The 13145-nt window shown below is 41.8% G+C and overlaps 1 protein-coding gene across 2 annotated transcripts in view; it reads left to right on the top strand.

Annotated features, from left to right (window-relative positions):
• Nucleotides 1-11091, top strand: part of RPA1 (replication protein A1) — a 33237-nt gene extending 22146 nt beyond the window's left edge. For both annotated transcript variants that reach the window (XM_072138115.1, XM_072138114.1), the window contains exons 14-17: nt 591-767; nt 3481-3588; nt 4542-4628; nt 9956-11091. In XM_072138115.1, the coding sequence (XP_071994216.1) occupies nt 591-767; nt 3481-3588; nt 4542-4628; nt 9956-10066 (483 nt within the window). In that variant the 3' untranslated portion in view covers nt 10067-11091. The remainder of the gene's footprint in view (nt 1-590; nt 768-3480; nt 3589-4541; nt 4629-9955) is intronic.
• The last annotated feature ends 2054 nt before the right edge of the window (nt 11092-13145 follow it).

The raw sequence follows: 13145 nt of genomic DNA, 5'->3' as shown, positions 1-13145 counted from the left end.
GGGCATAAGAAGCCAAACGAGAGCAAATCCTGCCGGGGGGGGGGGGGGGGGGCACAAACTGGCATGTAGGTGCGCTTCAATCCTTCATCCTGGTGGTAGATGTCCTTTAATCACAGGTCAAAACCAAGGGCCCTGATTAATAGGTCTGACAGAGTGCTCCAGTCCTAAAACATTGGCCCCATTGTCCTTGTTGCTCTGTAATATAGGGTGCCTAGAAATGTACAGTCTCTTGAATATGTTATGGTTTTTTATTTTATTTATTTTAATGAAAAGTTGCCTACTAGGTGGCTCAGGTGATTCTCACAGTGGAAGAGCCTAAAATCCTTCCTTTCAGAGGAATAGCAGCACCCACCCCATTCAGCTTCTGCTTGCAGATCCTGTATGGGTTGAGTGATGCAATTAGTTTCTGAGAAATGGTCGGCTCTGGTAGCTCATTTGAGTTAATGGAGCCTGGGAGCAGTGTCTGAGATGTATACATGGCTAGCAAACAAATACGTTTCCCAGCACCAGGCTACTGATGACTTGAGCTTTTTTACATTATAATGTGGGTTGGTTTACATTTTGGTGTCCATGTTCCTTATCCCTTCCAGGCAGATTATTATACCAGCGTGGCAACAATTGTCTATCTCCGGAAAGAGAACTGCCTGTATCAGGCCTGCCCTTCTCAAGACTGTAATAAGAAGGTGATCGACCAACAGAATGGACTTTTCCGCTGTGAAAAGTGCGACAAAGAGTTTCCCAACTTTAAGTACCGCCTCATCCTATCGGTGAGTGTGAAAACATTTGTGAGATAATTTTGCCTGGAAGTGCAAGCCTTATTGTTCCTTTATTGAGAATAAGTGTTTTCACCTACATTCTTGTAGCCATTGGTCGAAGGAAGCAAATAAGCCACAGTGGTTAAACTTGCCAATATTTTACATTCCTATACCGATACTTGCAGATCTTAACTTTGGTACAAATGAAAGAAAACCTTTACTGACTAAATCAGCCACAATCTCAGGATGGCTGTGCATTTGCGTGTTTATCCCATGGAAAGGGACCCATATGCTGGTCCTACCCCACATGCTGAACACAATGCAGTAGACAAGTGTCCTTGCATCGTTCAGAAGTATAATGCAAGGGCTCCCTGTCACAGTCAAACTGTTATGGTACTGGCTCTGCAGTCCAGCTGGCAGACAGGGACTCCTTGCTATATTGGATATTTCCCACTCTGTAGTCTCTTTAGGAGATTTTGGCAAAAAGTCATTAAAACCACCAAATGCACCATTATGGCAACTGCTGAAAATATTGAGCTCCAGTTTTTGTGGTCCAAAAATGTCACCTAGAATGTGTCTACCTGCCCACAAATGTGTTAATTTTCAGACTGCAAAAAAAACGGACCCATAGTCTGTTTGCCATGGTATGAGGTGCGCTCATACACAGATGGCACTAGAAACAGTTTGTGCAGTCAGTTCATACATGTAGGAACCACATCCGTGTGTATGAGCCCATAGAAATACATACAACCAAGATTAACAGGTAGAGCATGGAGAAATATATTTGTGCAGGAGCCTTACACTGCAGAAAGTTTCTCTGTTTTGGCTGTAGCTAAACAATTTGAGTGATAGGAAAAGCATTTAAGCAGACCTGACAATATACAAATCTTCTAAATGCGTTTAGTTAAAGATCCCTCAGCAGCGGCGCTAATGTGTGGCACGCTTGGTGTATTCTCCATAACTGCTCGGAGACCTGCAGCCGTACTGATATTCCAATCTCATTCCAGTGCTGCTGAACGATCTTGTATAAATACGGCTCACTCACTCTGTCATTGATCCAAAATCCAAGATATAAAGCTCAAATCTCCTGCCAAGTTTCTCCTCCGAGAAGCCTTTGTACTTGTGTAAAGACCACATCACTGAATCTGCACTGTATTAGTACAGATGTCTGTGCCGGGTGTCTTTGTGTGGGTCAATTACCAAGCAGCTTGTTCTAGAAGCAAACACAAATTTTGAAGCTGTTTAAAAAAAAAAAAAAAAACTTGTTGTTTAACTAGTGTATGCAGTTACCAATGCTTACATGAAAGATCTCATCAATCTTGATCATGAAATGTTTGCATGGTCCTACACTTGATGTAGGTCTATATTTAGTCCACTCTCAGGAGTTGTGCCCTGCCCCTCCTGCCTTAGTCGTGTCTGCTTCAAAGGCAGAGCCTGTTTTGCCTTGTGTGTGCTCCACTTCTCCACATGCAGCCTCCCCACTTCTATACAAGTGCTCATTGGCCCTGACCCCAGTAGGGAGATTGCGCTGCTTTCTTCTCTTGGGTTCATTATATTCATCAACCCCTCGGCAGCTGCAACGGCTTACAATCCAGCCGTCCCCAATCCCTAATGATCCACAATGGCAGGCGGATGCTGTGGAACGTAGAAACAACAGGCTGTTTTGGTGGATTTGTGATTCGAGTCCTCGTCTTGTTCGCTGTAACTCGTGGTTTCTTTTTGCCCTCTGACATGAGCACCCTGTGTTTGTAGCCTGCTGTGATGGACCGCGAGCTTCAGATCCGTGCATCTCACAATAGGCGGTGATGTCAGAAGCTATATTTAAAAATACCTCTCGTAGAGCTTTCTGCTTTCCATCGCAGCTTTGTGAAGGTTTATATTCAGTGTTCCTGGATTCTGTACCCAAAGACTTGTCATTATTTAATGTCTTTCTAGCGATTACGTCAAGATCTTTCTCGCTTGGTTTGTCTGTGCATCAATATGGTTAATGAAAGCAAACTTTTGATGCAGGGTTATTCTGTAAGCAGTGCTTATCCTCTACACATGGCGTTTTTAGTCCGTTTTTAAGCATGTGTTTTCAATCTGTTTTTCAGTTTTTCCCAATTATCTTAATATAATTGGGAAAAACTGTCAAAAATGCATGTTTTTTTACGGACTGAAAACGCATGCTTAAAAACGGACTAAAAGCGCCATGTTTGGCATCACCCTTTGGCCTCTTTCACACAAACGTATGCTCACCCGGCCGAGCATACAGCCACAACTGATTGAAAAAGTTTGTGTAAAAGGCACCTTACATAAGGGATTACTTCCTATCCCATTCACACAGGGCAGTCATGTACCTTCATAAATAATAATTCGGTGGTCAGACACATGTCCACTGTCCAGAGGATGTGGAAAAACTTGTTTTGAACGATACTGACAAATATTGAGTATCGACCACGATGTCCAAAAAAGGAATCTGAGCAAAATAGTTATATATGATGTAAGGAGCCCTTCTTCCGCTACACAGCAGTTACCAGAAATACAGAACCTAAGAAGGGACTCCATGCCTCATATATGACTATGATATGCCCAATCCCACCTGCCGCACTGTGATAGGGCCGTGAAATCTGACCAACGCACAGACTTTTTAACATGTGCTGGGTTTGTTCCTGTAATTAAAACCCACTTGCTGCTAGTCTCTCTCTCTTCTCTATGATAAACTATTTGATCTTATCTCTTTTAGGCAAACATTGCTGATTTTGGAGAGAATCAATGGATCACATGTTTTCAGGAGTCGGCAGAGTCTATACTTGGTCAAAATGCAGCTTACCTTGGAGAACTCAAGGAAAAGGTATGGTGATTTGGTTGTGTAGGGCTCTGATGGTAGCTAAGGTCTTGCCAAACGAAATGTTAGCTGGAAGGAGCTTATTGCAATGTGTTATACACTGGATTTAATAACCGTGCACTCCCTCTAGTGGCTGCCTCTGGCAGTGCAGCTGTAGAGCATGTTATATGTAATCCTTTTGTCTGCAGTCTTACAATGTAGCTAAGAGGCAATGTTTTCCTTTTACCATCCTGAGAAACATATTTGCATATTTCCCAGAATCCCCTAGTGGAGTATCAGTGGCTTTAAGTCTCCACATGCCTGCAATGTGGCCCCAATTGCCATAGTCTCTGTGTAGAGAGCTCTTACTTCCCCGACTTGGTCTGCAGTTATGTGATATTATTCTTTTACTCTGGACAGAAATTCATGTTATAGCTGTTTTTTACTTAAATTTTTCTTTCAATGCCAAAGTTGATTTACCTTCACTGTTCAGAGGATTTGGGTTATCACTAACAATGTATATTGAGTAAAGTCTGGTATGAATCTGCTTCATGTAGGGCCCCATAGACATTGAGAACGTGGAGGTGATGGAGTCCTGCCCTCCTGATCTGTGAAGTTCAATCAGACGTCTATTCTGTGTCCTGTGAGAGCGGATTTGTGAGATTCTGTTCAGTAAAAGCAGCACTTATTTTTCGTCCCCCTCAGAAGATTTTTCACTATATCTGAATGCAAACGGATTTGTCTGCTCTCCAGAGGGTAAAAGTGCTCTCTGCTGCTTTTCATTTAAAAGTAGTCTGTGGGTGTCCACACTTAGAGCGAGCACATTCTTTGTCGAGTAAATGTCTTCTGGGAAGAGAGAAAAGGACTGTCCCCACCTCCCCCCAAATGGCTGCTGAGCTATTTTGACAAGTTTAAAGGTGCAATTAGTTCCTGGACAGAGGGAGCTTCTCCTGACAGCTCGTCTTGTGTTCTCATTGCAGAATGAACAAGCTTACGATGAGGTATTTCAGAACGCAAACTTCCGGTCTTACACCTTTAGAGTTCGGGTCAAGTTGGAGACTTACAATGTAAGTACATGAGGATTTTCTAGCAAGTTTTGCTTGTGCCACATATGAATGAAATCATTGTATGCAATAACTTTCTTTCCGGTGGTTAGAAATAAGTGCAGTAATCTTTGGTAACTGCAGAGGGAGTGTACCTGCAATGGTTCACAAATCTGTCTCCAGAAATGTTTTGGGTCTGTTTCAACATCTGAGGCTAAGTTCTTAATTATTCAGATCACATTTGCATCATTCCCTGAGGAGGTAAAATATAGATTTTCAGATAATACAGATTTCATAGAGATTCTGTATTGTGTGGGTGAAATTCCATTGGTTGACAAGTCGGTATAAGTGGGTATATCGCCCTTGGGCTGCATTCACACGAGGCATTTACATTGCATTTTGAAACCCAATACGACAGCTGAGGAGAGGAGTTATGCCTAATTACATTACTGTTAACATTTGCGTGTACAAATAAAATGTTAAAGCAATGTGTTTACACAATGTTAACATTGTGTTAATGTTTTATTTACAAAACGTGTTAACATTGGGTTTTGTAAATACACATGTTAACAGCAATGTAATTGGGCTAATCTCTCCTCATCTGTGATATGGTTTCAAAACGCAATGTAATTGTGGATTTTTGTGAGAAATGACAGCAGAGCAAGTGAAATAAAAAGTTGTCAAACAGATGTGAATTTTTAAAGCAAAATTATTACAATTAACAGAAATGCACATAAGAACTGTGCATAGTTGATGCAGAATTTTATGCGTATTTTCCACATGACAATGTGTACGGATGCAGTCATACAAACTTTGGGCAGGTCCTATTCTTGCCCCATGTTTGCAGCTCAGGCTTTATTTAATAAGAATGTGAAGAAAACAGATGCAATATAGACTTTTTTTTTCTGGACGGTCTACACACCATTGTGTCTGAACCATCGTTTGGTGCCCAGAAAAATGTTTGTGTATTGCATGACCATCCATCCATCCATCCCATTTTGATGCGGTTTTAGCTGCAGTTTCTTAATGAAAGAAATGAACTGAAGAGCAAACCTGATCAATAAATGTTACCTGCACCTATACCCCCAGAACTGCTTACCGTGCAGTCGAGATGCAGTTTTAACTGCAATGTGTGAATGCAGCCTGAGATCTTTTCGTTGGCCGTTGACATTTGAGTTTGGTAAACAAATGTTAACAGCTGTTTAATTGGGCAAATCTCTCCAGCTTCTGCGGTGACTTTTGAAACCCACATGTTAAAAGCCACGTGAGACTGCACTTTGAAGGAAATAACTGCAGATCTCACACGATGTGACCTTGGCCTACAATTTTACCTGTTTTATTTAGTAATAGATGAGTTCACATACAATCTCCTTCAAAGTTTAAGAATCCGCTGTAGAAGTGGCTTTTGCATGTAATAAAATGGTTAAGCCTCCATACGAGCGAATTCCAGGAAAGGCCACCTAGCACTAGCAGACTGTTCCAGCTTCCCGGTACATGTGTGGGCTGAGTGTAATGTTCCAGCTTGCTGCAAGTTACAAATGTGTGTGTCAATTTTACCCAGTTGTTGTTATCTCGCCAGCTTCCAAGATGTATTTTAATTGCTTTCATGAGAAGTACCGCCTACTCTTAGTTTTAGATAGAAAATCATTGTGATAGCATTGGATGAACTACCACTCTTGGCATGTCTACATCACAATGACTACATTTTGGCTTTGTGTTCTAGATCCAGAAATAAGTTCAGCGCTCAGTTGAGGGTTTTACAGTCTTACAGATCCTTGTTCAGGGTAGATGTGTAAAGCCTATTTAATGGCGAGGAGGCTGAATTTTGGGATAGACATGGTAACTGAACTGAACCACTCGGGTCATTTCATGCCTGAGTGTATAATATATTAGCTTGAGGTTGTATGAGTGAAGTCTGCCACTGACTACCTATACAGAGGCAAATGTCAGAGCTTTCAATCTGCCAGAGGTGTCTATTTTGGAACATTTCATGAAGTACAACACTCAAAAGCAATGTGCTTATTAACACATGACATGCATGGCATCGTCGCAGGTTAATGTGAACAAATTTGGTCTGCACTACAGGGGTTGTGGATGAGGCGCTCCTAAACCCCATAATATAGAAATTGTTCAACAATCACAAATGAACAATGCAAACTAAGGTAATTTTTCTACAGATGGGTCATCCGCTTCATGAGCATTTGTCATACAGGTGAAATTTTGAGCCATCTTATTTTGGTGGTCTTCCCAGACTGTGTCATAAGTGAGATGGCACTAAAGGTGCACCCTGAACCCCATTGTGATCAACTGGTGACCAAATTTGGCATATGCTTTGAGGTTTCCCAGGCCCTGGTCTCAAAAACTTTATCTACAGCAATGGAAATGCAGGAAGTTAAGTAAGAAGCGGATGTTTATCTGCAGCTCTCTCCCAACTTTGTCTTTAGATCACAGAACCACCATTCTCATGTGATCTGAAAGATTAGACTCCTCTCTTCAGTTTGACACTGGGAGCATGTATCTAGGTGCTATAGAGAACTGACGATGGGGGCATTTGAACAGACCTTCCCCTGTAGCCTCAGGTTAAATTTAACTCATTTTCACATAACTTTGGAGGAGTTTTATTTTTTAGTAGGTAAAAGGGTGAGATATAACATGAAAGACAGAATACTAGAAAGTGCATTTCATAGCGTACCTGTTGTGGATAGTAGTTTAATGGGGTGATAACTAAAGACCTTAGCCCTTTAATACCCGTTCTATTACTGTACTACATATACAGCGACTTGACCATAAAGAAACCTGATAATCTGACTAAAATTGGACTTAAATTTTTTTTATGACCCAGAGTTTTGCTTTTCAATTAACCCATGGCCTATTATTTTAGGTTTATGCAAATTAATTTGTTTTCTTCATTGGAATTCATTACAAAACGAACACATGTGACTCACAAAACACTGTAATATAATAAAGGGGGCAGAGATATACATCAATTATAGGCCGTCACACTGTGCCTGTGCGATTCCTAGGCGCTGGCACAAAAGGCATTATTTTATAACATGCCTACCAGTTATGTGGCTCCCACTGCTCTCTTGTTAAGGCTTTTGGGAAAACAAAGTGGTTCTCAACTGCACGTTAAATGTGAATAATCTAGGCTTTTATTTATTTGTGTGTGATGTATAATTTCAGAGCTCTTTTGTGAAGCTGATTATTGAATATTTGCTATGTGAATATAAAGTTAGGTTGAATGTTAATAGCCGAAATCCCCATTCTTGCTCCTTAGGTTGCCAAATTGTATCTTGTTTCAAGATGTGAATTTAGACACATGACGCTGATCTCTTGCGTGATCTGGCGGCTACATCTCCCGCTGCCCAACTGGTTACCAGCCGCCACTTTCATTTCTTGCTATGGTCCTAGTTTTGCATTACACACAGCACAGCTCTTCCTCCAAGCCTTCAGAGATTGTTAGTGCTTCATTACTAGTTCTGCACCATTAAGACGTGAGCGTTGTGTACTGGAGAAAATTTGGCCGCATGGAAATCGGTGTCAGGCCGTGCACTTCTAGGTCGCTGCTGTCGTCAAAGCTTGTAAATGTCATCAGTTATACGATACAATGTATAAGCTCCTGATATATTAAATAATCCTGATCCCTGTGAAATTTTTCACCTAACTTTGTCTGGGATCATGTAAATTTGTCATATGTGGTTGGCAATTGGGGGAGGGTGAGGCACCAATACTGGCACCCCGCATATCAACAGTTCTTAAAGGAAATCTACCATAAAAATCAAGCATGGGTAAACCAGGGATGCTTACTCTTAGATCCCCCAGGCGCTGTGACTATGGTAATCTCCTTATATTTGTTATGCATGTCCTCCTTCCTTCCAAAATCAACTTTTAAAACCATACCTATGAGCCTGAAGCAAGCGCTGAAGCGCTTCCTCTTCCTTCTGTTTTCTTAATCTTCCTCTGCTGCAGTGAGATTACAGCAGGCAGTGGGGGGAGGGGGGATTGCTTATGGAACAGCAAGGAGGGCAAGACAGTGTAACAGCCTTTGAAGCTGCAGCACACAGGGGCTCTGACACCCCCAGAACCCTTCAGACTCATTAGCATAATTCCAAAGGTTGATTCTTATCCGTGGCCTCCATCTTATATTTATGGATGGACGATTACCACATTATTGGTGCCTGGATCTACATTGACTTTGGTAACAGTCCATCAACCTGATAAGTGGCCACTATGCTTAGCTGAGCAGTGGTGCTCCCAAACATATTTTCTGCACTCTGTTTGCATTGACCGTGGCTGTACATACATGATAAACTCTACATGTGACCCATGCTGTGTGACGGGGGTCAAAGGAACACAGTTTCCCAGATGGGGGCGAGATCCCTATACTGTGTTTGACATATGCTGTGGAAGACATTTTATGAAAGTATTTTTTCATCTTTTAGTACTCATAATACAATAATAGGATTTTTTAAAAAATATCTGTTTGTTTCTACAGCCTGAAGTCTTTCTCATACAGCGCAGCCATAGAAGCGTTCTGATGGCTCTCCTCTCTTGGGCACCCGGCCTTCGCCCCAGCACACCAGACAAGACTCAAAGAATCTTCCTGCAGTTCCAAGCCACTTAAAATATGCTGCTTTCAGTCATATTTTGATACGGACTTCTCCACTTGGGACTGTAGGAAGAGGGAGAATGAATAGAAAGGGCTGAATTATTTTTGGAGGACCTCCTGCAGGCCCCACGATTTTCTCTGTACTGAGGGACACTGGAAAGAAGCTAAAATGATGCAAATTTCCCATCTTTCTACTGTGTTGCTGTCCTCAGGAGGTCAATATGATTGAAAGTTGTTGAACAGGGAGCAACAAGTTACTGCTTTAATTTTTGGTTGGCACCTCGCGATAAATAAAGGGGGTTTTGGGTTGCAGTTTGGGCACTCGGCCTCTAAAAGGTTCGCCATCACTGCCTTAGACTATCAAACCCATCCCTATTCATCTTTAGGAACTTTGCTCTGTGACTGTAACAGAATAAACCTGGTTGGATGATCCTTCTGGAAGGATCTTCGCAGGAGATTATGCTGGCTGTCGAAGCTAAATATTAGGAAAATGTATTTGATTTTTTAAAATATAAGCTGATACAATGTTGTACGTTTTGGAAGCTATTACAGGAGTTACATGTATTCTTGATCTGACGAGGATTGTTTAGCGATGCAAGTGCACAGGTCCCTCTAGATCAGATGGGGAGGGGAGAGTATATGTGGGCAGCTCTTTTAGGTTTTATTTCAGTTTTTAGGTGCATTTTTCTTTTCGAGCTTTCACTGTGCTGCCATGTAATCATATTTTTTGTTTTCCTTTTAGGATGAGTCTCGTATCAAGGCCACAGCCATGGATGTGAAGCAAGTCGATCACAAAGAATACTCTAGACGTCTTATCATGAATATCCGGAAATTGGCCTCTCAAGGAGCCTGAGCGGTGGCTAAATGTATAAAGATCTATTCTTCCCTGAGAAACTAGTGAAAAAAATGTGGATATGACGGCGACTGGGTTGTGCCCTCGAGTATCTTCAGCTAATGTGTAAAGTCTGTTACTTGTAATTGATAATAAACCAATCTTTCCCATCACACAAGAATATTTCCTGCAGACACACTGCCAGAATGGTTAGCTCCTGCCCTCCTCCCACGCAGCAGGTCTCTGTCCCTCCTGAGGTTGCAGAACACTCCCTCTAAAGCCCAGTGCTACTGCCGATGAGCTGGAGGAGCACTCAGAGGGTGACATCTTGTACATTAGCCTGCGACTATTGTAAATATGTTTATCTAATTATAACTCTCATACTTTGCCTTCTTGTCTTATGCTAATTTACAAGAAGGCTTAATTACATTTTACCAGGACTTAATTAGCATCCATGGAAGTAATTGGCTGCTGCTGAGCCATCGGACGCCCACCCACATCCCCATTTAACACACTTAAAGGTTCCCTAAGCTCAGGGCCGCTCCTGCGATGTCCAGGGGCTTATTGCCTTCGCAGTGAGAACCTCTGCTTGCAGCGGGGGAGATGCACCGTACAGTTAGCAAATGCTTGGAATGACAATATGGAGGAATTATTAATCAAAGACCTATCTTTTCTATCTGAAGACTTTCCTTCGGGGTTTAATAGACTGAGTCAGATGGTCCTGATATTAATCAAAATTGTCTCTTCTGAGAAGCTCTGATAAGCATTGACTCTCTGGCCCCTGGGGAAATCTGGCCAACTACAAAGCTTTGCTTTATTTTTCATTTAAATTAATATTGTGCTTTTCCTCCCTTTTTTTTTTTTTTTGACAGTGTGTAATTGCAGAAGTTCTGCGGTCTGTACATTCGCCGCCTTTCCCTATGTTTTGAGCTGCTTTTTTGTGTTTTTTTATTTTCTCTTCTATTTGTAATGGAATTAATCGGCTCAGAGAAAAAATGTTCCCTTTTTATTCTGAAGACTGAATAAAAAGTTTAGTTTTTTTTGCATGTGTGTTTTGCTTTTTTTTTTAATATATAAACCAATTTCTTCTAGAAAGCAATCAATTTTTCTCTTAAAAGGTGCAAGCAAAATAAAGCCGGCAAATCTGACATTTCCCAGGCTTATTACCATTTGCCGCTGTAAGATAGGATTCTCAGCCTCCTCTGTCTTAAAGAACTGAGGCAGCAGCTTTTTATGCCTTTATTGACATGTGCACAGCCCTCTGAAACCAAGCAGGATTTAAAATTTGCCTAGAAATGTGTAATTCTGCTAGTGGGATACTTCAGTAGCTGTTAGCAGCCTGTGTGAGGGCTTCATTATATCCGCTGCAGGTCTCCAGCCACTTCAATCCTGTTAGGCCTTCCAGTCCGAAGTGCAGGAGAACTTGGCGAGTGTCTGATTATAGCATTATATTATGTTATATATCAGGGTGGTCCCATACATTTACTTTGGGTACTGCATGTTATTTGGCCATGTTCACATAAGATCATATACTTCGAAGGACCGAATATGGGGCCACATATTGGTCCCCATTACAACCGTGTGAATGCGGCCTTGTACTGCTATTAAACAGCCATTGCAGGGAAGTAGATCTGTCTGTGGCTATGGCATGCTTTTTTCCTGTATTTGCGGCTGTGCTCCGCTATGGAGAGGGGAGGGGTGAGCAGCTGCTGCTGTGTAGTTTCCCGGGCTGCGGCTGTGTGAAAGATGCCTAATACAGTAGCGTTGTAGTGTGTAATTTAGCACAATCCCATGCACAGTGTGCGAGAAATTTGTCAACAAATTAATGACATGTCACTTATTACATAGATTGCTCTGGATCATGTGGGAATCAACATTTGCAATGCAAAGGCTGAACTCCGACCCCGCCCATCCACCCCCCTTTTTCTCGGCCATAGGTAAAAATGTGACATTATACACACACAAAACTAACTGGTTTCTGATACAAGTGATGGTGGCCGTGGTCTACCCTCAGGTAGCCATTATGCAGTATGGCCGGATAGCCTGAAAAGGGTTCTGCCACTGAAGACCTTTATCACACAATGCAGGGATAGTTGCCTGTCTCTGCTTGGACTTCTGTTAGAAGGAAAAAGGGTATTGAATGTCCTCTGAGGGGCCCCACACAGGCTGGGGACTCGGTGTGTATGCTCCATCTGTGCACTGTTCACAATTTGTTAATCTGTTGGACTTGATGGACCTGCATCTTTTCCCAAAATGGTATATAATTTCACTTGTGGGGAGTGAAACAGGGCAGCCTGGCATTTAGGGGTTCTGCACATGCAAAAACACCCCATAATTAAGTATGATTGTAGTGTATTGGATTTGTGACAATCCCATATATACATTGTGCGAAATGAGTTTCCTCTGTGGCCTTTAACCACTCACTGTCAGGATTTATGGCTATGATGTGTACAGGTGCCAGGCCAAAATCCAGGTCATCAAGCATGGCTTCTACTATTCATACATGAAATCTTACTATTCAGGAGCATAGTACTGGATAGATATCCCCTATGGATTGCATTAGACAAGAAAATGTGTGCACAGAAGTGGCACAAGTCACTTCCATGTATGTGACAATCTTAAATATGGCAACAACTAAATGCTGCACAGCCAAAATGAGTTGTAGAAGTAAAATGTATAGTAATACTTGCGGGTGATCGCAAAGCTTGTGTCATGTGATTCACTGTGTTCCCACAATGTGTGTAGCTTTGATGGTGCAGTATATAAAGATATTTCACAAGAAAGTAAGTGTTCTCTCTAGTGCTTCCTAATGCAAGGATCTACCCTATACAAGTCTGACCATGAGGAAGCCCCACTGGTGTGACTAAAAGCAGGGGAGGACAGATGCTTATACACCCTGTGCATAGGTGCAATGATATTGTTAGTTTGGGTCATTAGACCTGCAATCAGTCTGGGAATTTACTGCAGTAATAGTAAAAAAAAAAAAAAAACCTTCTGTTTTTGGTGGAGACCTGTGATGTTAAGATCAGTACTACACTCACCGGCCACTTTATTAGGTACACCTGTCCAACTGCTCGTTAACACTTAATTTCTAATCAGC

This window comes from Engystomops pustulosus, chromosome 2, assembly GCF_040894005.1.
Source record: "Engystomops pustulosus chromosome 2, aEngPut4.maternal, whole genome shotgun sequence".
Lineage (NCBI taxonomy): Eukaryota > Metazoa > Chordata > Amphibia > Anura > Leptodactylidae > Engystomops > Engystomops pustulosus.
The sequence above is the reverse complement of the archived record's forward strand: the minus strand, read 5'-3'. Positions and strand labels throughout refer to the sequence as shown.